This window comes from Hylobates moloch, unplaced genomic scaffold (assembly GCF_009828535.3).
Source record: "Hylobates moloch isolate HMO894 unplaced genomic scaffold, HMol_V3 SCAFFOLD_14, whole genome shotgun sequence".
In the NCBI taxonomy this organism is placed as follows: Eukaryota; Metazoa; Chordata; class Mammalia; order Primates; family Hylobatidae; genus Hylobates; species Hylobates moloch.
Window position 1 is genome coordinate 62,432,967 of NW_026652289.1, and position 25,653 is coordinate 62,458,619.

At 43.3% G+C, this 25,653-nt stretch overlaps 2 protein-coding genes and 1 non-coding gene across 18 annotated transcripts in view; 2 read left to right on the plus strand and 1 right to left on the minus strand.

Moving 5' to 3' along the window:
- The first annotated feature begins 894 nt into the window (after nucleotides 1-894).
- On the plus strand, nucleotides 895-25,617 carry TIPIN (TIMELESS interacting protein). Of its 8 annotated transcripts, XM_058427330.1 has the most exons (10): nucleotides 895-954; nucleotides 2,521-2,661; nucleotides 3,274-3,352; nucleotides 3,878-3,953; nucleotides 6,011-6,133; nucleotides 6,326-6,389; nucleotides 13,423-13,629; nucleotides 17,575-17,809; nucleotides 23,518-23,661; nucleotides 23,922-25,617. In XM_058427330.1, the coding sequence occupies exons 2-9, from the start codon at nucleotides 2,529-2,531 to the stop codon at nucleotides 23,627-23,629; spliced, it is 1,029 nt and encodes a 342-aa protein (XP_058283313.1). In that variant the 5' UTR covers nucleotides 895-954; nucleotides 2,521-2,528; the 3' UTR covers nucleotides 23,630-23,661; nucleotides 23,922-25,617. The 8 variants fall into 8 exon arrangements, with proteins under 8 accessions (XP_058283313.1, XP_058283310.1, XP_058283314.1 ...); XM_058427327.1 differs by having other exon boundaries at nucleotides 23,518-25,617; XM_058427331.1 differs by having other exon boundaries at nucleotides 23,524-25,617.
- LOC116482800 (small Cajal body-specific RNA 14) lies at nucleotides 8,075-8,210 on the plus strand. Its single transcript, XR_004252063.1, has one exon. It is a non-coding gene; the product is annotated as a small Cajal body-specific RNA 14 (non-coding RNA).
- The window catches only part of DIS3L (DIS3 like exosome 3'-5' exoribonuclease), a 42,481-nt gene continuing 37,700 nt past the window's right edge, over nucleotides 20,873-25,653 (minus strand). For 6 of the 9 annotated variants that reach the window (XM_032174459.2, XM_032174462.2, XM_032174457.2 and 3 more), the window contains 3 exons: nucleotides 23,039-23,184; nucleotides 21,851-22,025; nucleotides 20,879-21,758 (listed from right to left, as the gene is read on the minus strand). In XM_032174459.2, coding sequence (XP_032030350.1) covers nucleotides 21,450-21,758; nucleotides 21,851-22,025; nucleotides 23,039-23,184 — 630 coding nt within the window. In that variant the 3' untranslated portion in view covers nucleotides 20,879-21,449. Of the gene's footprint in view, nucleotides 21,759-21,850; nucleotides 22,026-23,038; nucleotides 23,185-25,653 lie in introns of all 9 variants that reach the window. The other 3 variants (XM_032174461.2, XM_032174460.2, XM_032174458.2) reach the window with 1 other exon arrangement.

A 25,653-nucleotide genomic window follows, 5' to 3' on the forward strand; every position in this document is an offset into this window, starting at 1 on the left:
TTTTTTTTTGCGACAAGGTCTCACTGTCACCCAGGCTGGATCTCCAGTAGTGCGATCCTAGTCACTGCAGCCTCGAACTACTGGGCTCAAGCGATTCGCCTGCCTGGGCCTCCCAAAGTGCTGGGATTACAGGCGTGAGCCACACCGCACCCGGCCAGTGTCTACGTTCAACCCTATTTTTCCTCTCTTTACCACCTCTTTTCTCAGCTTATTATTCAATAAACAATTCATAAAACTCTGAGTTCGAGGCATTCTGCTTTGAACTCTGAAGAAGCGGTAATTTCTTATTCACTATTGCTTGCCTCTGTCCTTTTTCCTCCTCCCACAACTCAGTTTTCCAAAAACCGAGACCTATTTCCAAGGTTTGAAGTGCCGGGTGCACGGTGGCTCACGCCTGTAATCCCAGCACTTTGGGAAGCTGAGGTGGGAAGATCCCTTGAGCTACGGAGTTCGAGACCAGCCTGGGCAGCTAATGCCCGTCTTTGCAAAACAAACAAACCAACCAACCCATTAAAACAAAAATTAGCTGGGTGTGGTGGTGTTAGTCGGGGAAGGGAGGCTGAGGTGGGAGGATCGTTTCAGCCCGGGAGGTAGAGACTGTAGTCTGCCGAGATCGAATCACTGCTCTCCAGCCTGAGTGACAGAGCGAGATTTAGTCTCAAGAAAAAAAAAAAGAAAAAGCCCAGAATAACAAGTATTAACTTTATGCAAATAAGGAGGCTTAACTGAGTTCCTCTGAAGAATTCAGTAGGGCGGAAATTGTGGGACCGGAGGCGGGACCGGCGTGGTGGGCGGAACCTGAGAGGCGGGTTTTGCAGGCCCCGCCCAGCCCCCGCGCGGATTTGGCGCCAAACGCTGCGAGCCCTTCTCGCCCCTGGAGTTCCCGAGTATCGCGAGAAGCGCGCTTAGTCTGCACGCCTAGGTCCGCGCTGTGGCCCGTGTTTTCTGTGTGAGGTGAGAGCTGGCTGGCGGGCCAATGAAGTTCTTGCAGGGAGAGGGGAGTCAGAGGGACTAGCCAGGGAGCCAGATGGAAGAGCCAGGGAGCCAGACAGACTAGCGGGAAAGCCTAATTGTCGCAGGAAGGGAGTCAGGAGGCTGGGAGGTCGACCTGACCCGGCCTGGAGAGGCGGGGAGGTGGGCGCGTATCCTGGTTGCTTAGGTTTTGGGCTCCCTCTTACTCTGCCAAGCCGCTTAGCGGGAGGGAACGTGTTCCTGATCATCTTTACCCCAGGCTTCTGTCCGGGGCGTGTCAATGTAGAAATCCCCCAGCGAATGTTGGATGAATGAAGTTGAAGAGAGGATAGGCGGGGAACGAGGATGAGGGGGACGGCTGGAGAAGAGGTATGGGAGGTTCGATGTTTAAGGGATGGCGCCCAAGGGGGACATCGAGGCAGCACAGTAGCACTTCCTTTGCGATGAGGGGCGTCTCTTTGGACTTCTTGGAAAAGAAGGTGGGCATTGGAAACCAGGGTCTGGGAACAAACCGTGGTTTGGACATAACATTTGTTACCTTCACTCTTCTGGGAGTTTGAGAAGTAGAGGAAGTTCAGACAATTTCATAAATGTCTAAAAAGAGACAGTTATGCGACCATTGACGAGGAGTAAAAGTCATCTATTGAGCATCTTATTCACTACAAATAGAAGAAATACCAGTTTCCTGACAAGCCCCACCCCATGCTTGGCCAGTTCCTGAGTACACTTAATACATTTCAGGTACTGTCATCAAACTCAAAGCTCGCTGTCAGCCTCAAAGGTCTGAACCCTGGTATAGATTCTTGTAGCTTACTTGAAGTTACAGTGGGTCACGATCAGGAATTGATGCTTTGTTGTTTTTTTTGTTTGAAACAGAGCCTCGCTCTTTCGCCCAGGCTGGAGTGCAGTGGCGCGGTCTCGGCTCACTGCAAGCTCCGCCTCCTGGGTTCAAGCGATTCTCCTGCCTCAGCCTCCCTAGTAGCTGGGACTACAGGCGCCCGCCACCACGCCCGGCTAATTTTTTGTACTTTTAGTAGAGACAGGGTTTCACCGTGTAGCCAGGATGGTCTCGATCTCCTGACCTTGTGATCCGCCCGCCTCGGCCTCCCAAAGTGCTGGGATTACCGGCGTGAGCCACCACGCCCAGCCCAGATTTTTTTTTTTTTTTAAGCAGCTCTAATTGAAGTGGGAGTGAAGTACCTATATCCTGCGTATTTCATACCCTATTGGATCACAGTTTGAAACCCTCTGAAAAGTCAAATTCATCTTTTTATGGTAGGGGAAACTCAATAGTTGAGGTAAAAGGATTTGCTCAAAATGATATAGTTGTTTAGTGTTAGGGTCTCCATTGGAACTTATATTTCTAGGCTAGTCTTTTTTTCATAATTAGTATCTTCTCTACTTTTCATGATGTGCGAGTTTGAAATGTGGTCTAACTGATTGAAACACATGAAATGACTGCAGGTAGAACTTGTCTATATAGTGGAGACTATATATGAATACAAATAACTATATATGAATACAAATAACTTTAATTTTTTCCCCTAGAGGAAAAGATGCTAGAACCACAGGAGAATGGCACGATTGACCTACCAGATTATGAGCATGTAGAAGATGAAACTTTTCCTCCTTTCCCACCTCCAGCCTCTCCAGAGAGACAAGATGGTGAAGGAACTGAGCCTGATGAAGGTATGTATAGAGAGTTTTAAAAAGGAGGCTGTGAGGCCAGGCACGGTGGCTCATGCCTGTAATTCCAACACTTTGGGATGCTGAGGTGGGCAGATCACAAGGTTAGGAATTTGAGACCAGGCTGGCCACCATGGTGAAACCCCGTCTCTACTAAAAATACAAAAATTAGCCGGGGTGTGGTGGCTGTGGTAAAAGATATTTGAGGAGAAAAAAGAAAAAAAAATGGAGGCTGGGCACAGTGGGTCCTGCCTGTAATCCCAGCACTTTGGGAGGCCGAGGCAGGAGGATGGCTTGAGCCCAGGAGTTCAAGACCAGCCTGGGCAACATAGCGAGACCTTGTCTCTACTAAAGATTTAAAAATTAGCTGAGTGTGGTGGGCTGCACCTGTACTTCCAGCTACTCAGGATGCTGAGGCAGGAGAATCGCTTGAGCCTAGGAGTTTGAGGCTGCAGTGAGCCAAGATTGCACCACTGCACTCCAGCATGGGCAACAGAATGAGACCCTGTTTCAAAAAAAGGTGTCCCATGTTTAGTTATCAGCTTGGAAATGATAATAATAAATAATACAAATTATTTAAGTACAGTAATACTGAATCGTGGTATGTTTCACCAGAGTCAGGAAATGGAGCACCTGTTCCTGTACCTGCAAAGAGAACAGTTAAAAGAAATATACCCAAGCTGGATGCTCAGAGGTACATTTACTATATTCTTATATATTTATACTTTTTATTTTTAATATCCGTTGTTTTTCTTCTAATGTTATAAACTTTTGGTTGGTATGATTTGGAGCTCTTATATTTCTAAAAACTTTTTTTTAGTTCAGCAGAACATATTTTTTCTTATGGTCTTGCTTTGGACCAAACTCTAGAAAACTTGAAATTAGGCTGGGCATGGTGGCTCATGCCTGTAATCCCAGCTCTTTGGGAGGCCGACGTGGGCGGAGCACAAGGTCAGGAGATTGAGACCATCCTGGCTAATATGGTGAAATGCCGTCTCTACTAAAAATACAAAAAATTAGCCGGGCACGGTGAGAGGTGCCTGTAGTCCCAGCTACTCGGGAGGCTGAGGCAGGAGAATGGCGTGAACCTGGGGGAGGCCGAGCTTACAGTGACTCGAGATTGCGCCACTGCATCCCAGCCTGGGTGACAGAGTGAGACTCCGTCTCAAAAAAAAAAAGCAAATAAAACTTGAAATTAAAAACATATTTTTATTCACAGATTAATTTCAGAGAGAGGACTTCCAGCCTTAAGGCATGTATTTGATAAGGCAAAATTCAAAGGTAAAGGTCATGAGGTAAGAACTGTCTGATTTTTATGTTAGACCTTTGTTTTTTAAAATAGCAATAAAAATGTGGACCCATTATGATCTTGGAAATCTCAGAATGCTTTAAGATACTATCCTTAGTCGTCATATCTCTTGAGAAACAGTTGTGATGTACTAGAAAGGGAACTGTTTGAAGAATTAGAAAGCATGTCTTGTGTAGTCTCATTTTTTGCTACTTAAACCTTGGCTATAGGAAAATCACACCTGTGTCTGTAAGTCTCAGTTTTTACTTTATAATTTAGAGGAATAAAATTTACTTTGTCTACCTCAAAGATTTTAAATTTCATGAGGGCAAGGACTCTGCCTGTATCAATCACTTATGTGTCCCCAAGATGTGGCACAGTCCCTGGTTCATAATAAATGTCAGTAAAGTGTGGTTAAAAAATGAATACATTTAGTAACTGTCAATCACTTTACAAATGCACATTTTGAAATCTATTTTTGAATTATGTAGGAGTGTAGGTATAATTTTTTGCAGATAGTATATTTTTAGAGAGTTTTGTAGTTTTTCAAGTGTTTCTAATATATTCTTTTTTTTTTTTGAGATGGAGTCTTGCTTGCTCTGTCACCCAGTCTGGAGTGCAGTGGCGCAATCTTGGCTCACTGCAAGCTCCGCCTCCCAGGTTCACGCCATGCTCCTGCCTTAGCCTCCCGAGTAGCTGGGACTACAGGCGCCCGCCACCAGGCCTGGCTAATTTTTTTTGTATTTTTTAGTAGAGACAAGGTTTCACCGTGTTAGCCAGGATGGTCTTGATCTCCTGACCTCGTGATCCGCCCACCTCAGCCTCCCAAAGTGCTGGGATTACAGGCGTGAGCCACTGCCCAGCCTACTGTCTTTTAACTTTATTAAGTGTTTCTTGTTTTTTTTTTTTTTTTGAGATGAAGTTTTGCCTTTGTCACCCAGGCTGGAGTACAGTGGCTCGATCTTGGCTCACTGCAACCTCTGCCTCTTGGGTTCAAGCGATTCTACTGCTTCAGCCTCCCAAGTAGCTGAGATTACAAGTGCCCACCACCACGCCCCACTATTTTTGTATTTTTAGTAGAGATGGGGTGTCACCATGTTGGCCAAGCTGGTCTGGAACTCCTGACTCAAGTCATCCACCCACCTCAGCCTCCCACAGTGCTGGGATTACAGGCGTGAGACACTGTGCCTGGCCAACTTTATTAAGTTTTTGTACTGGGATTTTTTTCATCTAATTTTTATGAATCTATATCCAGGCGGGATGCTATGGCTCATGCTGTAATCCCAGCACTTTGGGAGGCCGGGGTGGGCAGATCACTTGAGGCCAGGAGTTCAAGACCAGCCTGGCCAACATGGCAAAACTTCCTCTCTACTAAAAAATACAAAATTTAGGCCAGGTGTGGTGGCGCACGCCTCTAATCCCAGTTACTTGGGAGGCTGAGGCACGAGAATTGCTTAAACCTGGGAGGCTGAGGTTGTAGTGAGCCAAGATTGTGCCCTTGCACTTCAGCCTGGGTGAGAAAGCGAGAATCTCTCTGAAAAACAACAACAACAACAACAAAAAACCTGTCTCCAGTGCTCTTTTAGACTGTAGTCCTCTAAGTTCTTAATAATTTTCTCTCTTTTTTTTGGATATAGGATCTCTCTGTCACCCAGTCTGGAGTGCAGTGGTGTGAACTTGGCTCACTGCAACCTCTGCCCCCCAGGCTCAGGCAGTCCTCTCACCTCAGCCACCTGAGTAGCTGGGTCCACAGGTGTACACCACCATGCCTGGCTGTTGTTTTGTATTTTTAGTAGATATGGGGTCTCACCATGTTGCCCAGGCTGGTCTTAAACTCCTCAGCTCAAGTGATCCGTCCCCCTAGGCCTCCCATAGTGCTAGGATTACAGGCGTGAACCACTGTGTCTGGCCAATATTTTTCTTACTAAACTTCCTTTTATAAGTTTTTCAACCTTATAAAATGACCCCAGTGATTTTGGCATAGCTTTTCAGTTCTGAAAGTTGCTGACGGGGTCAGCTGTGAGAATGAGACTCCAGTTTAGCATTTTTATTTTTATGTGCCAGGCTGAAGACTTGAAGATGCTTATCAGACACATGGAGCACTGGGCACATAGGCTATTCCCTAAACTGCAGTTTGAGGATTTTATTGACAGAGTTGAATACCTGGGAAGTAAAAAGGAAGTTCAGGTAAGTGTTGAGATGATTATAAATATCATTCACATGCTAAATGGTAGGATAGATTTAGTTGAGGCTAATTTGCTGTTTAAAGTGTTCATTTTGAAATCTCTTTTGGTAGAGAGGGAAAAGTAATAGCAAATTATCTCCCCCCCAACATGATTGGTAAAGAGGTAAAAATAAATAATCTCTTTTCATTTTCAGACCTGTTTAAAACGAATTCGACTTGATCTCCCTATTTTACATGAAGATTTTGTTAGCAATAATGGTAAGAGTATAGGTTTATCTATTTTATAACAATTTTGCTTTTAGAAATAGATCTAGGCAGGGTGTGGTGGCTCAAGCCCGTAATCCCGGCAGTTTGCTTTTTTGTTTCATGTTTAGGGACAGAATCTTGCTCTGTCACCCAGTCTGGAGTGCAGTAGCACAATCATAGCTTACTGCAGCCTTCAACTCCTAGGCTTAAGGGATCCTCCTGCCTCAGCCTCCTGAGTAGCTGGGACTACAGGTGCATGCCATTGCGCCTGGCTAATTTTTAAATTTTTGTAGAGATGGGGATCTCCCTGCATTGCCTTGGCTGGTCTCACACTCCTGGCCTCAAGCCATACTGTGCCTGGTCAACTTTTTTTTTTTGAGCCGGAGTCTTACTCTGTAGCCCAGGCTGGAGTGTGGTGGCATGATCTCGGCTCATACAACCTCCATCTCCTGGGTCCTGGTTCAAGCAATTCTCCTGCCTCATCCTCCCGAGTAGCTGGGATCACAGGCACGTGCCACCATGCCCCGTTAATTTTTGTATTTTTTTTTTTTTTTAGTAGAGACGGGGTTTCACCATGTTGGCCAGGCTGTTTTTGAACTCCTGACCTTGTGATCCGCCCACCTTGGCCTCCCAAAGTGCTGGGATTATAGGAGTGAGCCACTGCGCCTGGCTTGGTTATTTTTTTTTTGTAAGACTAGTCAAGTGCAGTAGTGAAAAGGGAGGAAAGAGTAGAACAAGGAGTTTGATCTGTAACTGACTGAATTGATAACTTATTACCTTTGGATCAACCCCAGTTCTTTGGGAGGCCATGGAGGGAGGATTACTTGAATCCTGGAGTTGGAGATCAGCCCGGGCAACTGAGTGAGACCCCATCTACAAAAATTTTTAAAAAGTTAATCAGGTGTGGTGTAGCTACTCAGGGGGTTGAAGTGGGAGGATCACTTGAGCCCAGGAGTTCAAGGCTGCAGTGAACTAGGATCACACCACTATACTCTGGGCAATAAATAGGGTGAGAGACCTTGTCTGAAAAAAAAAGAAAGAATAGAAATAGTTAGAGGAGGCAGTATTATAGGACCAGATCCTTAGTCCATATTGTGTATATAATTAAAGTATGGTAAAGTACAATAAATAGGTATGTTAAAATGCCTTGGTAGTGGGCTGGGTGCGGTGGCTCATGCCTATAATCCCAGCACTTTGGGAGGCTGAGGTGGGCAGTTCACTTGAGGTCAGGAGTTTGGGGCCAGCCTGACCAACATGGGGAAACCCCATCTGTACTGAAAATACAAAAATTAGCTGAGTGGGATGGCGCACACCTGTAATCCCAGCTACTCAGGAGGCTGAGGCAGGAGAATTAACTTGAATCCAGGAGGTGGAGGTTGCAGTAAGCCGAGATTGCGTCGCTGCAATCCAGCCTGGGTGATAGAGTGAGACTCTTGTCTCAAAAAAAAAAAAAGCCTTGGTACATCTAGAATGTTGTATATCAAATTTGTTGTAGAATATGAACTTTTGAGAACTCTGGTGACCCACTGATCCTATATAGCACTTGTTAATAAAAATATATATCAAGATAAAGTGTTCATATACATATACACCATTGGATAAAGTGGTACTGGGAAATTAGGCAAAATAATTTATGATGAAAGTTTGCATTTCACTTGGAGTGCAGCTCTCGGATGTAGGACTTTAGTGAGACCTTTGTGACTGTTCCTGGTATTGATTGCATTTGTTAGTTGTACAGTGCAACCATAGACAGTCACACACATTAAAACAGATGGTTCCTGCCGACAGGGTCTGTATAGTTATCAGATTTTCTGTGCGATGGCTCCATACATGTTTGTTTTTGTTTTTTAACTTTTAACAGATGTGGAAGAAAATACAGGTTCCATGTAGAATTCCCTAAAGTTATTTATAAACTACTTTTAAATATGTGAAGGAATGTGATTTAAATAATCCATGATTTAAATTTCTTGGTAAAATATGTATGTATTGATGGCATAGGATTGGGTATATGTAAAGGAATGAGTTATTACAGTTCTAAATTCCACAGCATATACTACTGGGTTACTTTTTGAGGTGCCTGGTATGTGATAAAGGTTCAGGGACAAAAAAATGACTAAGATCAGGCCCCTTTGTGGACAAATACAGTAGTGAATGAATCAGACATACAGCATTGCCAGTAGTGTGGTAGGTGTTGTAATTAGAGGTATGAGTAGGTCACAGGGTGGGATGCAAAGGAGAGCATAGTTACATGTCCCTGGGGGTAAAGGGAGAGCTTCACAAAGGAGGATTCAGAAGAATTTTGATTTGGGGGTGGGAGGAAGAAAAAAGAAATTAAAAAGAAAAAAAGTATTTTGAATGAACAGTAGAGGTCAGGCAGAGGTGATTTTGAATGGGGGAGACACCTATGCAGAGGTGTAAATTAACTTGGATTTCAGGCTCTATATTCTATGGCAGTAAAAAAAAAAAAAAAAAAAAGATAAATTAAGGCCAGGCGCAGTGGCTCACGCTTGTAATCCTAGCACTTTGGGAGGCCAAGACGGGCGGATCACTTGAGGCCAGGAGTTCGAGACCAGCCTGGCCAACATGGTGAAACCCCATCTCTACTAAAAATACAAAAAATTAGCCTGGCGTAGTGGCGCATGCCTGTAATCCCAGCTACTCGGGAGGCTGAGGCAGTAGAATTGCTTGAACCCAGAAGGTGGAGGTTGCAGTGATCCGAGATCGCGCCATTGCACTCCAGCCTGGGCAAAATGAGTGAAACTCTGTCTCAAAAAAAAAAACGAGATAAATTAACATGGACCATTCAGAGAATTACAAGCATACTGAAATACAGGGTACAAATAAGAGAACTGAATCTGAGATTTTTGTTTGTTGTGTCATATATTTCATTTGTATCTTAATAGTCTCCAAATTTTTTTGATCAGGCACCACAAAAGTAAAAATGTTTTGACCATTTTATTTGTTGATTAAATACATTTACTTCTACACTGATGTGATTTGTAATATACTTTTTTTTTTTTTTTTGAGACGGAGTCTCACTCTGTTGCCTAGGCTGGAGTGCAGTGGTGCGATCTTGGCTCACTGCAACCTCCACCTCAGTTCAAGTGATTCTCCTGCCTCAGCCTCCCAGTAGCTGGGATTACAGGTGTGCACCACCACACCTGGCTAAGTTTTGTATTTTTAGTAGAGACAGGGTTTCATCACGTTGGCCAGGCTGGTCTCGAACTCCTGATCTCAGTTGATCCACCTGCCTTGGCCTCCCAAAGTGCTAGAGTTACAAGCATGAGCCAGTGAGCCACTGCGCCCGGCCTAAATTTAGTTTTTGTAGTGACAGGATCTCACTATGTTGCCCAAGCTGGTCTGTATCTCCTGGCCTCAAACAGTCTGCCTTGGCCTCCCAACATGCGGGGATTACAGGTGTGAGCCACTGTGCTTGGGCCTCCAGCTGTTCCTTGGACATTTCAGGCACATTTTTATTCTAAGGCTTTTGTATTGTTATACTCTGCCTGGAACACTCTTCCCTTGTACCCCTCAAGTCTGCATGACTGTCTTACACTCCTCAAACTGTGCTCAAATGACAACTTGGTGAAGCCTCCCCATTACACTGTTACAGTTGCATCCCCACTCCCATCATTTCTGACTCCCCCATGCTGTTTCCTTTTGCATTGCACTTGTTTCCCTTTAATTTTTATATAGTTTACTTATGTTTTAGTTTGTCTTTACTACATTGATGGCATCCTGCAACACATTGAATATTTCTAGCTTTAGCTTTGCCATAATCACTTGCCAATGAATGTTGCAGTAAATGAATTTCACGTGTACTTCTAATTTTTTAAAATTTCATTTTTATTTACTTATTTCTTTTTGAGGCAGGGCCTCACTCTGTCACCCAGGGTGGAGCACAGTGGCATGATCACAGCTCTGCATCCTCGACGTCCAGGGCTTAAGCAATCCTCCCACCTCAGTCTCCTGAGTAGTTTGGACTACAGGCGTGCACCACCTGCCTGCCCAAGGTTTTTTTTTTTTTTTTTTTTTGTAGAGAAAGGGTCTCCCTATGTTTCGCAGGCTGGTCTCAAAACTCCTGGGTCCATGTGATCCTCCCACCTTGGGTTCCCAAAGTGCTGGGGTTATAGGCGTGAGCTGCTGCACCCAGCTTTAAATCTCATTTTAATCCTACTCAAAGGAACCAGCTGCTTCTCACAAAAATATATTGTTTATATAAATAGGTCATTTACTACTGAAGATACCTTTCTTTTCTTGGTTCATAAAAAGTAGGTTTTTTTTTTTTTTTTTTTTTACTTTTTTTTGTAATAGAGTCGAGGTCTTGTTATGTTGGTCACGTTGGTCTTGAACTCTTGTTCTCAAGCAATCCTTCTGCCTCAGTCTCCCAAAGTGCCATGATTACAGGCGTGAGCCACCTTGCCCAGTCAAAATTAGTTCTTTGAGTTCATTTGAAGCCAGGAGTTAGGGACCAGAGTGGTCAACACCTGTAGTCCCAGCTATTTAGAAGGCTGAGGCAGGAGGATCCTTTGAGTCCAAGGAGTTTGAGGCTGGAGTGAGCTATGATCATACCACTGTACTCTAGCCTGGGTGACAGAGTGAGACCCCATCTCTTTTGAAAAAAACAAAAAAAAGTAGTTATTTATGTATTTTGTTATTGATTTAGAATCCTGCAACCCCGTAAGAGGAAGCACATTAAAAACCCCATGTTTCATAAGTGGTTCTTTTTTTGAGACCGAGTTTCACTCTTGTTGTCCAGGCTGGAGTGCAGTGGTGTGATCTCGGCTCACCGCAACCTCTGCCTCCAGGGTTCAAGCGATTCTCCCGCCTCAGCCTCCTGAGTAGCTGGGATTATAGGCATGTGCCACCACGCCTGACTAATTTTGTATTTTTAGTAGAGGTGGGGTTTCACCATGTTGGTCAGGCTGGTCTTGAACTCCTCACCTCAGGTGATCTGCCTATCTCGGCCCCCCAGAGTGCTGGGATTACAGGTGTGGGCCACTGCATCCGGCTCATAAGTGGCTCTAATGCTTGTTTCTTAACTGCTTCAGCAATGTTTCGTACATATACTCTATCAGTATTTCCTGACAATGGAGGCCATTTTAGTTTCTTCCTACATTTTTGTTTTCCATGTCAGGAAGGAAAAGTGGCTTTTCGTTTTTCACTATTAAGGAAGAAACCTTAAAAGGGAGTTTGATTGTAAAGGGCTGAATTAAGTATCATGATTTTTAAATCTCACTGAAATAATTGTAAAGGTCTGTCTTTATGTTTTAAATGTTTTTTTAATTGTGATAGTTTTTCTATAATTAGCTCATATTTCAAGGCATAATATATACATAGAACAAGCATAATGTATATAAATATTTCAAATGGTGACTTGAATTTTTTACCAACTTGTCGGATGTGATGGGGTTTATCTTTTTTTAAATTTCATAATATGGATGATGTAGATAGACAGTAAAGTGTGAGCTCTGCTGTTTTTTTTTATTCTTTTGCTTGTGCTTCTGTTCTACCTACAAGCATTTTGTTATTTTGTAGAATCTTTTTAACCTAACACTTGTGCATTTTGTTGGGGTTGTTTGGTTAAAGATGAAATCCATCAGTTTATTTGACTGGGCAATCAGAAACAGCTGTATATCTGACATTGTAAAGTCAGTGGGGGCCCCATTCTCCACCCTTTTATAATATGGATCTTGCCTATAGAGTGGCTCACAGATCAGACAGTAACTCTGTCATAAGGACAAGGGACAGTTAACCACTGCCAGTCTTATTTTAAATATGTTAGTAAAACATAGTTTTTCTTAATTCTTAAATGAAATATAAATGGAAGATCTATTATTTACTTTAATACCACTGTGGATCATGTTGGGGACATCCTACCTTGAGTTAACTGGTTTACAGGGCTTTAATAATATATTACTTATAATGTAACCACACTGAATTTAAAAAGAAATTAATTTGGAAATATGTCCATAAAGTTTTAAATTTCTTTTCTTTTTTCATTTGTCTGTGTTTAACTCAACAAAAGATAATGTCCTACATAAAATTACCTTTTACTAGCCGGGTGCATTGGCTCACGCCTGTAATCTCAGCACTTTGGGAGGCTGAGGCAGGTGGATCACCTCAGGTCAGGAATTTGAGACCAGCCTGGCCAATATGGTGAAACCTTGTCTCTACTAAAAATACAAAAATTAGCTGGGCGTGGTGGTGGGCACCTGTAATCCCAGCTTCTCGGGAGGCTGATGGAGTAGAATCACATGAATCTGGGAGGTGGAGGTTGCAGTGAGCCAAGATCGAACCATTGCACTCCAGCCTGGGTGACAAGAGTGAAACTCCGTCTCAAAAAATAAAATAAAATGTAATAAAATTACCTTTTCCCATATAGACACTGGGAAACTATTGAAATGTGTTGGTTTAATGTAGAACAAGAATATGGTTTGTATTCCTTAAGCTCTTTGATTAGGCCAAGCATAAAATATTCCTAATTACAATCAAGAACTTTTTGTTTCCTTGCTTTTTTTTTTTTTTTTTTTTTTGAGATAGTCTCGCTCTGTAGCCCGGGCTGGAGTGCAGTGGCGCCATCTTGCTCACTGCTACCTCCACCTCCCGGGTCCCGGTTCAAGCAATTCTCCTGCCTCAGCCTCCTGAGTAGCTGGGATTATAGGCACGCGCCACCATGCCCAGCTAATTTTTGTATTTTTAGTAGAGATGGGGTTTCACCATGTTGGCCAGACTGGTCTTGAACTCCTGACCTCATGATCCAACCGCCTCGGCCTCCCAAAGTGCTGGGATTACAGGCATGAGCCACCGTGCCCGGCCTTCATGCATATTTTAAATTGTATTTTTATTTGACTTAGCATTCCTCTTTAAACTGATTTATAAATATTTCTTATTTAATTGAATCGAGCATGTATTCACAACATTCTTATACCTCACACATTGTTTTTTCAGGTCTGGCACCTTGCCACTTTAAATTCTTTTTCAATGAGAAGCCCTTCTCTAACTAGTCTAACACCACAGATGTACTATTTCTTTTCTATTGCAGATGAAGTTGCGGAGAATAATGAACATGATGTCACTGCTACTGAATTAGATCCCTTTCTGACAAACTTATCTGAAAGTGAGATGTTTGCTTCTGAGTCAAGTAGAAGCCTAACAGAAGAGCAACAACAAAGAATTGAGAGAAATAAACAACTGGCCTTGGAAAGAAGGCAGGCAAAGCTGCTGAGTAATAGTCAGTCCCTAGGAAATGGTAAACTTTATGCCAGATTTTATATGCTATCATTAATATATCAAGGACATGTTGGAAATTTTAACTTCTCTGCTAGCCCCCAAAATAAAATACTTCTAGGAGTGGAAAAGTGTGATATTAAGTTTATGTATATTTTAGAGACAGTGTATGTGAGAGAGGAGAGAGAGAATGTCTGTGTTCCTTAAAGAATAAATGAATCCAAGATGGTTTTCTGGATAACTGAGTACCTCTTAAAAAATTATTTTAATCTCCTGGCCAGGTGTGGTGGCTCATGCCTGTAATCTGGCCAAGGTAGGTGGATTGCTTGAGGCCAGGAGTTCAAGACCAGCCTGGCTAACATGACGAAACCCCATCTCTATTAAAATTACAAAAATTAGCCAGGTGTGGTGGTGCACACCAGTAATCTCAACTAGTTGGGAGGCTGAGGTATGAGAATGACTTGAATCAAGAAGGTGGAGATTGCAGTGAGCCAAGATCGTGCCACTGCACTCCAGCCTGGGTGACTTGAGTGAGACTCTCTCTCAAAAAAAGAATTTATTTTAATCACTTAAAATTGATTTTAAATTCTTAATAAACATATTCTTCCCTGACTCCTTAAAGCATGTGCCATATACTATTACCTTTAGGACAATAATTATAATAATACATAAAGAAAAAAATAGGCCAGGTGCAGTGGCTTATGCCTGTAATCCCAGCACTTTAGGAGGCCAAGGTGGGCCATCACCCGAGGTCAGGAGTTCAAGACCAGCCTGGCCAACATGGTGAAACCCCATCTCTACTAAAAATACAAAAATTATCTGTGCATGGTGGTGTGCACCTGTAATCCCAGCCACTTGGGAGGCTGAGGCAGAACTGCTTGAACCCAGGAGGCAGAGGTTGCAGTGAGCTGAGATGAACCCATCGCACTCCAGCCTGGGCAACAAGAGCAAAACTCCATCTCAAAAAAAAAAAGAGGCTGGGCACGGTGGCTCACACCTGTAATCTCAGTACTTTGGGAGGCCGAAGCGGGTGGATCACAAGGTCAGATCGAGACCATCCTGGCCAACATGGTGAAAACCCATCTCTACTAATACAAAAATTTGCTGGGCATGGTGGTGTGTGCCTGCCTGTAAACCCAGCTACTTGGGAGGCTGAGGCAGGAGAATCGCTTGAACCCGGGAGGCAGAGGTTGTAGTGAGCTGAGATTGGGCCACTGCACTCCAGCCTGGGTGACAAAGCAAGACTCTGTCCCAAAAAAAAAAAAAAAATGCTTTTTCTTGTGTTTTGTCACTTGGTTGTGAGCTGTACTTTTGAAAGTAGCTGTTTAATTTGCTTATCTGTAGCATTCCTTTCTCACTTCTAAAACTGCCTGAAAATTTGCTTTATTAAAAAATGTATTATTACTACTATTTTTAGAAATAGTGTCAGTCTGTCATCCAGGCTAGAGTGCAGTGGTGTGATCTTGACTCACTGCAGCCTTGAACTTCTGGTCTCAAGCAATCCTCCAGCATTGGGCTTCCAAAGTGCTGGGATTACAGGTATGAGCTGGTGTACCTGGCCTAAATTTGCTGTTTTTAACACACATTGTGGGTTTGGAAACTACATAACCAAATTTGTTAAAACTATATTTAGAAAGAATTGCAAGTTTATTTTGAATGAAGTAAGCAGGATTGCGTATATCTTTCTTAATTTCCAATTCAGTTTTTCCTTTCAAAATGGAAAAATAAGAATTATAGGCCCAGCACAGTGGCTCTTGCCTGTAATCCCAGCACTTTGGGAGGCTGAGGTGGGCAGATCACTTGAGCCTGGGAGTTCAAGACCAGCCTGGGCAACATAGTGAGACCCTGTCTCTACCAAAAAAAAAAAAAAAAAAAGAATTATAATAACTAGAATACCATGTTGTAAAAGAAGTTTCACCCAATATATTAACATTTTCAAGTGAGAATTATTTTGGCTACTTTTTTTTTTTTTTAGTTAAGATGAATTTACATTTTCTTTTTCTTTTCTTCTTCTTCTTTTTTTTTTTGAGATGGAGTCTTGCTCTGTGGCTCAGGCTGGAGTGCAGTGGCGTGATCTTGGCTCATTGCAACCTCTGCCTCCCGGGTTCAAGCAGTTCCCCTGCTTCAGCCTCCCAAGTAGCTAGGACTACAAGTGCGTGCCCCCATGCCCGGCTAGTTGTTGTATTTTTAGTAGAGAAGGGGTTTCACTACATTGGCCAGGCCGGTCTTGAACTCCTGACCTAGTGATCTGCCCACCTCAGCCTCCCAAAGTGCTGGGATTACAGGTGTGAGCCACTGCGCCCTGCTGAATTTACTTTTTCTTTTTTTTTTTTGAGACGGAGTCGTTCTCTGTCACCCAGGCTGGAGTGCAGTGGCATGATCTTGGCTCACTGTAAACTCTGCCTCCCATGTCCATGCCATTCTTCTGCCTCAGCCTCGCGAGTAGCTGGGACTACAGGTGCCTGCCACCATGCCTGGCTAATTTTTTGTACTTTTAGTAGAGACGGGGTTTCACCGTATCAGCCAGGATGGTCTCAATCCTCTGACCTCATGATCCGCCCACCTCGGCCGCCCAAAGTGCTGGGATTACAGGCGTGAGCCACCGCACCTGGCCAATTTACTTTTTCTTTATAAATGGATGTTTTATTAGTACCACGTGAAACATTGCATGAAGATAGCATTATTCTTGATGGCAGTGGCTTCCTTGCTGTCAATATCAAGTATACCTGGCAGTTGGTATTTAAAACTCACCTCTGTTTATCATATACAACTTAAAATTTGTCCAAATGGAAATAAGTACTTTAAAGTTTCTTACGGATCATTCTGACATAAAACTTAAATGCATTTAGTTTTTATTAGACCTCTTTCTAGTAGTTTTCATTTTTGTTTTTTTAGATGGGGCCTCGCTGTGTTGCCCAGGCTGGAGTGCAGTTGCTGATCTCGGCTCACTGCAACCTCTGCCTCCCAGGTTCAAGCGATTCTTCTGTCCCAGCCTCCCGAGTAGTTGGGATTACAGGCGTGTTCCACCACGTCCGGCTAATTTTTGTATTTTTTGTAGAGGTAGGGTTTCACCATATTGGCCAGACTGGTTTCAAACTCTTAACCTTGAGTGATCTGCCTGCCTCAGCCTCCCAAAGTGCTGAGATTACAGGCATGATCTACTGTGCCCGCCCAATAGTAGTTTGATTTTGAATAAGAACAGTTACATTTGACTATGATCCAAGAGTGTGAGTTGAATAACATTCAAAACCATTTTGCTTTTTTTTTTGTTTTTTTTTTTTGTTACAGGATCTCACTTTGTCACCCAGGCTGGAGTGCAGTGGCACGATCATGGTTCGCCACCATACCCAGCTAATTCTTTTTTTTTTTTTTTGATGTTTTGTTGACATGGGGTCTCACTATGTGGCCCAGGCTGGTCCTGAACTCCTGAGCTCCAGTGATCCTCCCACCTCAGCCTCCCAAATTGTTGGGATTGGGCCTGGCCTCTCTTGCATTTAAAATGGATCTTAATTGTATAAAAATGGGCTTATTGGCTGGGCATGGTAGCTCATGCCTGTAATCCCAGGACTTTGGGAGCCTGAGGTGGGTGGATCACCTGAGGTCAGGAGTTTGAGACCAGCCTGGCCAACATAGCGAAACTCTGTCTCTACTAAAAATACCAAAATTAGCCGGGTGTAGTGATGGGCACCTGTAATCCCAGCTACCGGGAGGCTGAGGCAGGAGAATCACCTGAACCCAGTGGAGGTTGCAGTGAGCCCAGATCGCGCCATTGCACTCCAGCCAAAGTGACGGAGCGAGACTCCATCTCAAAAAAAAAAAAAAAAAAGATTTATTTAGAATAAAGTGATCATAATTAAGTGATCATAGACTTCATTTTACTAAACTAAGCTTTTGAAGAGGTTTGTACTTATGCGGTAAGATTGGATCAGGTATTTATAATGAATAATAATGGTATGATTTCTTTCAGATATGTTAACGAATACACCCAGGGCACACACGGTTGCAGAGGTTAATACTGATGAGGATCAAAAGGAGGAGTCAAATGGATTAAATGAAGACATTCTAGACAATCCATGTAATGATGCTATTGCCAATACTTTAAATGAAGAGGAATTAAAACTAGAGGAAACACTGCTGGACCAGTCTTTTAAAAATGTGCAACAGCAACTTGATGCTACATCCAGAAATATTACTGAAGCTAGGTGAGTTTCCATTAAGAGAAAATGTATCTGTTAAGTCATCATCCTGCAAGCTTGGTGTTACTATGTATTTTTTCTTCTTGGAGTGAAAATCCTTAGGTAGTAAAACTTTTATAGATTATTGTTTAAAATCTGATAATCTGGTATTTATTTATAATTAACTTGTCACTTTAGTTAAATCTATTTGTTCTCTTTAGTGTTTGTTTTTATATAGGTATTTCTTCATAAAATGATTAGTAGGTAATAAGCAGTTTCTGCTGCTGGTCTGTCATTGAATGCCTTGTTTTCACTAAGTTGGGAGGTTTTGTTTCTGTTTTTTACTGCTCCTTGCAAAGCAGGGCTAATCCATGGACAGTATGCCCAGAGTAGTCTGGGTGAAGTTTTTTTTTTTTTTTTTTGAGACAGAGTCTCACACTGTTGGCCAGGCTGGAGTGCAGTGGCACAATCTCGGCTCACTGCAACCTCTGCCTCCTGGGCTCAAGCAAGTCTCCTGCCTCAGCCTCCCGAGTACCTGGGACTACAGGCATGTGCCACCACGCTCGGCTAATTTTTGTATTTTTATTAGAGATGAGGTTTCACCATGTTGGCCAGGCTGGTCCCGAACTCCTAACCTCAGGTAATCCACCCCCCGGGCCTCCCAAAGTACTGGGATTACAGGTGTGAGCCACCGCGCCCAGCCTGGGTAAAGTTTTGAGATGTACATATATACTGAATATTAATGTCAATTTTTTTAAAAGAAGTAAAAGTTATCTTAAAAACTATCTACAGGCTTTATAGGAGTTTCTCATTGCTATATAGTTCTGCAGTTTACACTTTTGGTAAATACAAGATTTTTACATGCTTTCTAAGGAGTTACTTTAATAGTTAAAAGGTCACATGAAAGGCTGATATATTGCCTGGCCCTCATAGGTGCTAGGGTAGTTCAAAGAATGCTTTTTGGTAACTTACTGACTAGTTGGAGTGAAACTTGCAAAGTATCATGGGGAACATAGCATCTAGGGAGGATTTATAGGAAAGACTTTGCTTTTGGTGGAGGAGATTCCAAGTATTGGGAAGCACATGTACAATAATGATACAGAAATAAGATTGAGGGGATAAGGCAGATTTTAGGAATGCTGATTTTGAGGGTAGATGTGTTAGCCAATTCATGAGAACACCTGATTGGAGTTCTTCCTGCCAGGTAGAGGGGGTAGTTACAAATAAGAAAGGTTAGTGTTAGGAAAGGCTCTCCCACCCCGCCCCCTCACCCCTACCCACAGTCCCCCGCCACTGTTGTGTGTGTGTGTGTGTGTGTGTGTGTGTGTGTGTGTTAGTCTCCCTGTCACTCAGGCTGGAATACAGTGGCCCAGTCCTAACTCACTGCAGCCTCAAACTCCTGGGATTCAGGCAATCCTCTTGCCTTAGCTTCCCAAGTAGTTGCAACTGCAGACATGTACCACCATGCCTGGCTAATTTTTTAATTTTTGTAGAGATGGTGTCTCACTATGTTGACCAGGCTGGTCCTGGACTCCTGGCCTCAAGTGATCTTCCATGGCACTTGGGCTCTCACTCTCTTTTTCCTTGGGGAAAGGGCAGAGTGATGGTGCTATAGTGGCTTCCATCTGCAAAGCCAGGACAGGCAGGCATCTTCCCTTCAGCCTTTCTGACTTCAGGTGGGGACAGGAAGTGACAAAGATGGTTTGATTGAAAAGCCAGGAAGTTAGCCCAGGCGTGGTGGCTCACACCTGTAATCCCAGCACTTTGGGAGGCTGAGGCGGGCAGATCACGAGGTCAGGAGATCGAGAACATCCTGGCTAACACAGTGAAACCCCATCTCTACTAAAAATACAAAAAAAAAAAAAAATTAGCTGGGCATGGTGGCAGGCACCTGTAGTCCCAGCTACTCGGGAGGCTGAGGCAGGAGAATGGCGTGAACCGGGGAGGCAGAGCTTGCAGTGAACCGAGATCGTGCCACTGCGCTCCTGCCTGGGCGACAGAGCGACACTCCATCTCAAAAAAAAAAAAAGAGAAAAAAAACATCTAAGAAAAGCCAGGAAGTTGAGCACAAGAACATCTGGGATGGGGGTGGGGGAGGGGTTTGTGGGCTTGCTGGGAACTGCCACAGGGATGGGCCAAGAGACATGTGCATTAGGAGGATTGTGGCTAACTGCAGCCAATAGGGGATCAGCTAGAAGATGGAGAGCAGTTTCAAGGTGCCACCAATGCCTATAGAAACTGCTTCCTCAGGAGGGCCTGTTCAGGCTTCTGTCTACCCTCACAAACTACATTAGATAACTGAGAAAGAAGAGTTAATTTTTCTTTTTTGAGACGGAGACTAGCTCTGTTGCCCAGGCTGGAGAGCTGTGGCACAATCTCAGCTCACTGCAACCTCTGCCTTCCGGGTTCAAGCAATTCTCTGCCTCAGCCTCCCAAGTAGCTGGGATTACAGGCACCTGCCACCACACAAGGCTAATTTTTGTATTTTTAGTAGAGATGGAGTTTCACCATGTTGGCCAGGATGGTCTCGATCTCTTGACTTTGTGATCCACCCGCCTCGGCCACCCAAAGTGCTGGGATTACAGACATGAGCTACTGTGCCCGGCCAATTTTTGTATTTTTAGTAGAGATGGGGTTTCATCGTCTTGGCCAGGCTGGTCTTGAACTCCTGACCTTGTGATCCACCCACCTCGGCCTCCCAAAGTGCTGGGATTATAGGCGTGAGCCACTGCGCTCAGCCAAGAGTTAATTTTTCTAGTGGGGTGTTTGCTGGCAAAGTAACAAGTTTCCAACAAGGGGAAGGCCAATGCACCTCATCAAAGTGGGAGAGTGGGAAGGAAGGCCTGTGACAGAACTTTACCTGCGCATCCTACCACCGCCCTGTGTCCTATTCCCAGCTAGTACTGGAGACAGCAGGTAAGGGTTGAATCAAATATGAAATAGGAGTTTTTAAGTGAAGAAGTGGACTCAGGACTAAGTCTTATTATCTGAAAGTGACTGAAAATTACCCGACAGATGTCAGAGGGGCCTATGACCCAAACGTAATTACTGGAAAAATAAAACATTTGAAAGAACTGATTGGAGACAAGATAACCAATAATTTTGGGTTTATTAAACTTATTAGAAAGGGGCTAGCAATCTGCAGAGCCACCACTTACTGTCCACTCATTACTGAAAATTCAGTTTCCATAGTGACCTAATTATACTTTATTTAATGCAACTTTAATGAATGAGAGAACTTTTTTTTTTTTTTTTGAGATGGAGTCTCGCTCTGTCACCCAGGCTGGAATGCAGTGGCGTGATCTTGGCTCACTGCAACCTCCTCTTCCTGGGTTCAGGCAATTCTCCTGCTTCAGCCTCCCAAGTAGCTGGGACTACAGGTGCATGCCACCACACCGGGCTAATTGTATTTTTAGTAGAGACTGGGTTTCACCATGTTAGCCAGGATGGTCTCAATCTCCTGACCTCGTGATCCGCCTGCCTCAGCCTCCCAAAGTGCTGGGGTTACAGGTGTGAGCCACCGTACCTGGCTGAGAACATTTACATATATGTGAAATAGGTACCCAGTCCTGATTGACTAGAGCACTGAGTGACACACATTAAATGTTAAGTTTGAAAAGACTGTAAAATATTCACATGTGACAGCTCTTAGTGAAGTAAGAGCCTCTCATATTCCATAATTGTTTGAAACATCCAGGAGAGCTAGGTCCCGTATCTCCTCTAGAAGTGTGTATAGGCTAGTTCCCTTTGTTTGGCAATATTCTTGATATTCCTCCTGAATGATGTTTACTTTGACTTCTTGAGCAAGCTGAGCTTCTTCCACAGATTTAGTTACTTCTTTCACTAACTCACTCTTCAGCAAGGGGGAACTCTGATGAATAAGTTCTGTATTTGGTATCTTGTATGGTTTGTTACTAATTATTTCAAGTCTGATTGTATCAGAATGGCAACGTGAGGCCTGTATGGATATTCTTACCTAGCATAGAGAAGAAAATACATATTACTAAACACATTATTTATTCCTTACATTTAAAATATTAATAATACTTAATAGAAATACAGACTTACAGTTACATGGTCAAACAAATGGAACGTAACAGATTCCCCATCTGTTGTAGTAGAGGTAATTTTGTTTTGAAATCGTTGAAGGGATCCTGGTTTCCATTCAGAACAGCTATCTGGGCCACATGAGATGACTAAACCATCTTTATTTTTTAGATAAGCAGCACCTTTAATCCCAAACCTATATTATGACCAGAATATAAATCCAGAGACAATGTATTCTTAGTACACAGATCTTGTATGCTTATCTAGAATACTAGTTTTTCTCCTAGATTAAAATCACTTTTCCTGTGGTTTACCTCCAAGTATTTATTTCACCTTAGCAGATGGAAACAAAGTATTCTGCTGGATAAGAAAGACCCTAAAATGGATATAGAAGTGTATATATATATACACACACACACACACACACACACACATTCCAGTCTTCACTTTTTTTTTTTTCTTTTTTTTTGAGACAGAGTCTTGCTCTGTCGCCCAGGCTGGAGAGCAGTGGCACAATCTTGGCACACTGCAACCTCTGCTTCCCGGGTTCAAGTGATTCTCCTGCCTCAGCTTCCCAGGTAGCTGGGATTTCAGGCATGTGTCACCATGCCCGGCTAATTTTTGTACTTTTTTTTTTTTTTTTTTTTTTGAGGCGGAGTCTAGCTCTGTCACCCAGGCTGGAGTGCAGTGGCGCAATCTCGGCTCACTGCAAGCTACGCCTCCCAGGTTCACGCCATTCTCCTGCCTCAGCCTCTCCGAGTAGCTGGGACTACAGGCGCCCGCCACCACGCCCGGCTAATTTTTTGTATTTTTAGTAGAGACGGGGTTTCACCGTGCTCTCAATTTCCTGACCTCGTGATCCGCCCGCCTCAGCCTCCCAAAGTGCTGGGATTACAAGTGTGAGCCACCGCGCCCGGCCTAATTTTTGTACTTTTAGGAGAGATGGGCTTTCACCATGTTGGCCAGGCTGGTCTCCAACTCCTGACCTCAGGTGATCCACCCACCTTGGCCTCCCAAAGTGCTGGGATTATAGGCGTGAGCCACCCCTGGCCTCTAATCTTCACATTTATATACTGAATTATACATTACATTATGTACATATGATAACTAGTTGCTTAAATATTTTAATAAATTATATCTAATGTACAGTTTGTGTTCTACACTTTTAACTATGATTTCTTATGCACCATTGCATTAGATGTAACATACCTTGGTATAAATAGAAGCACACCATTTGTTCTAATTGAATAAATAACTCCATCAGATATGCAACGCTCCTCGGTGGCAGGGTCTTTGTCTTTGAAGTACATGCACTGGAAGAGCTCAGTAGACTGCTTCTGAGAATGCTGTGCTGCCTGTAAGAAGCACAGCTCCAAAGCATTTTAACAGTCCCCTGGCATTCCCCAAAGAAATGAAATTCATATTCATTCAAATGTGAGATTCTGTAAAACTATTAATATAAAAATTGTTCTCTACTATGAAATTAAATTACTTTTTGTGGGAACTTAACCATCTAGTATTATTTCCTCAAAAATGTCTTAGAAAATGAATTATTTTATAAAATGAAACCCATTTATAGTTCATGAAATTAGAGGTCAGCAAATTTGGGTCATGTCCACCTTGGGTACAGGAAAAGTATTACATATGTCTTACTTGCATTTCTTTTCTTTCTTTTTTCTTTTTTTGAGATACAGAGTCTCACTCTGTCACCCAGGCTGGAGTGCAGTGGCGCAATCTCGGCTCACTGCAAGCTCCACCTCCCATGTTCACGCCATTCTCCTGCCTCAGCCTCCAGAGTAGCTGGGACTACAGACGCCTGCCACCATGCCCGGGTAATTTTTTGTATTTTAGTAGAGATGGGGTTTCACTGTGTTAGCTAGGATGGTCTTGATCTCCTGACCTCGTGATCCGCCCACCTTGGCCTCCCAAAGTGCTGGGATTACAGGCATGAGCCACTGTGCCCGGCCAGCCTTTCTTTCTTTTCAAGCCTGTCCAATGAAAACCCTATTGGTGGAAGTCTAAATTAGCACTACTGATAAGGAAGACAATTTAGTAATATGTATTAAAGTTTCTTTTTCTTTTTCTTTTTGAGATGGAGTCTCACTCTGTCGCCTAGGCTGGAGTGCAATGGCGCGATCTTGGCCCCCTGCAACCTCTGCCTCCCGGGTTCAAATGATTCTCCTGCCTCAGCCGCCCAGTTAGCTGGGATTACAGACATGCACCACCATGCCTGACTAATTTTTGTATTTTTAGTAGTAACGGGGTTTCACTGTGTTGGCCAGGCTGGTCTGGAATTCCTGAACTCAGGTGATCCACCGGCCTCAACCTCGAAAAGTGCTAGGATTACAGTCGTGAGCCACTGCACCTGACCTATCAGTTTCATTTGTGCGTGCACACCTTTTGGGTCAGCAATTCCATCTCTAGGAATTTTTCCAGGAAATCATCTGAAATGTCTGTATAAGTGTATCCATAAGGATAGTTATAAATTTGATTGCTTAGAACAGTGCTGCCCAACAGAACTTTCTGCAATGATAGAAATGCTCTCTATCTGTGTTGCCTAATATGTAGCCACTAAGCACAAGTGGCCACTGAGCATGTACAATGTGGCCAATGTGACTGAGGAACCAAATTTCTACTTCTAATTTTAATTAAATTTAGGTAGCCCACGTGGCTAGTGCTACAACATTGCACAGCAGACAACTATACCATTGGATATAGAAAATTACATTAAACATTTAGGTAGTTTCCAATTTCCTGCATTACCCAATGGTCTAGTTCTATGCTGTGCAATCTTGTAGCAACTAGTAATATGAAATAGAATAGAAAGCAGCTTCAAAACAATGATATAACATGGTGTGCTATCAATAACAGTTGGGTTACATGAAAAAAGCAGATTTCAAACAGCAGGCATGGTATGATTTTTTTTTTTTTTTTTTTAAGACAGAGTCTCGCTCTGTCACCCAGGCCGGAGTGCAGTGGTGCGATCTCAGTGGTGCAAGCTCTGCCTCCTGGGTTCACGCCATTCTCCTGCCTCAGCCTCCCGAGTAGCTGGGACTACAGGTGCCTGCCACCATGCTAATTTTTTGTATTTTTAGTAGAGACGGGGGTTTCACCGTGTTAGCCCGGATGGTCTCGATCTCCTGACCTCGTGATCCACCTGCCTCAGCCTCCCAAAGTACTGGGATTACAGGTGCAAGCCCCCGCATCTGGCCGATATTTTTATAAATAAAAATGTTAGCAGTGTCTAGAATCATTAATTGTTAGCTCTGGGTGGTAAGATAACAGGTGATGTTTCTGTCTTCGTATCTTTTTTTTTTTTTTTTGGAGAGACAGTCTCAATTCTGTCACCTAGGCTAGAGTGCAGTGGTGTGATCTCGGCCCACTGCAATCTCCGCCTCCTGGGTTCAAGAGATTCTCCTGCCTCAGCCTCCCAAGTAACTGGGACTACAGGCGTGTGCCACCACACCCAGCTAATTTTTGTATTTTTTGTAGAGATGGGGTTTCACCATATTGGTCAGGCTGGTCTCAAATTCCTGACCTCAAGTGATCCGCCCTCAAGTGAGCCACCACGCCTGGCCTCTGTCATCATATCTTCATGCACTGCTTGAATCTTTAGATTTCCACCTTTTGGAAAAAAAAAATCTGATAATCTACTGTCAAATCTCCCAAATCCACAAGTTACGTGCCAACATCTACAAATGTTCTGAAAGCACTGGTTAGAATAATTCTAGAATTTAATTTGCTAGAATATATGATACTTCACTGTACTACACAATAAAGCTGATATTTTCTTAGCAAGAGATGACAGGTAAGAGAATTTTGAA

What these genes read in the sequence shown, in the direction of transcription:
- TIPIN (XM_058427327.1), top strand. Translation starts at nt 2,529, where the DNA reads ATGCTAGAACCACAGGAGAATGGCACGATTGACCTACCAGATTATGAG. An exon ending in GAAGTAAAAAGGAAGTTCAG is followed by an intron (nt 6,134 to 6,325) that starts GTAAGTGTTGAG and finishes TTTCATTTTCAG; the next exon opens with ACCTGTTTAAAACGAATTCG. An exon ending in TAGTCAGTCCCTAGGAAATG is followed by an intron (nt 13,630 to 17,574) that starts GTAAACTTTATG and finishes GATTTCTTTCAG; the next exon opens with ATATGTTAACGAATACACCC.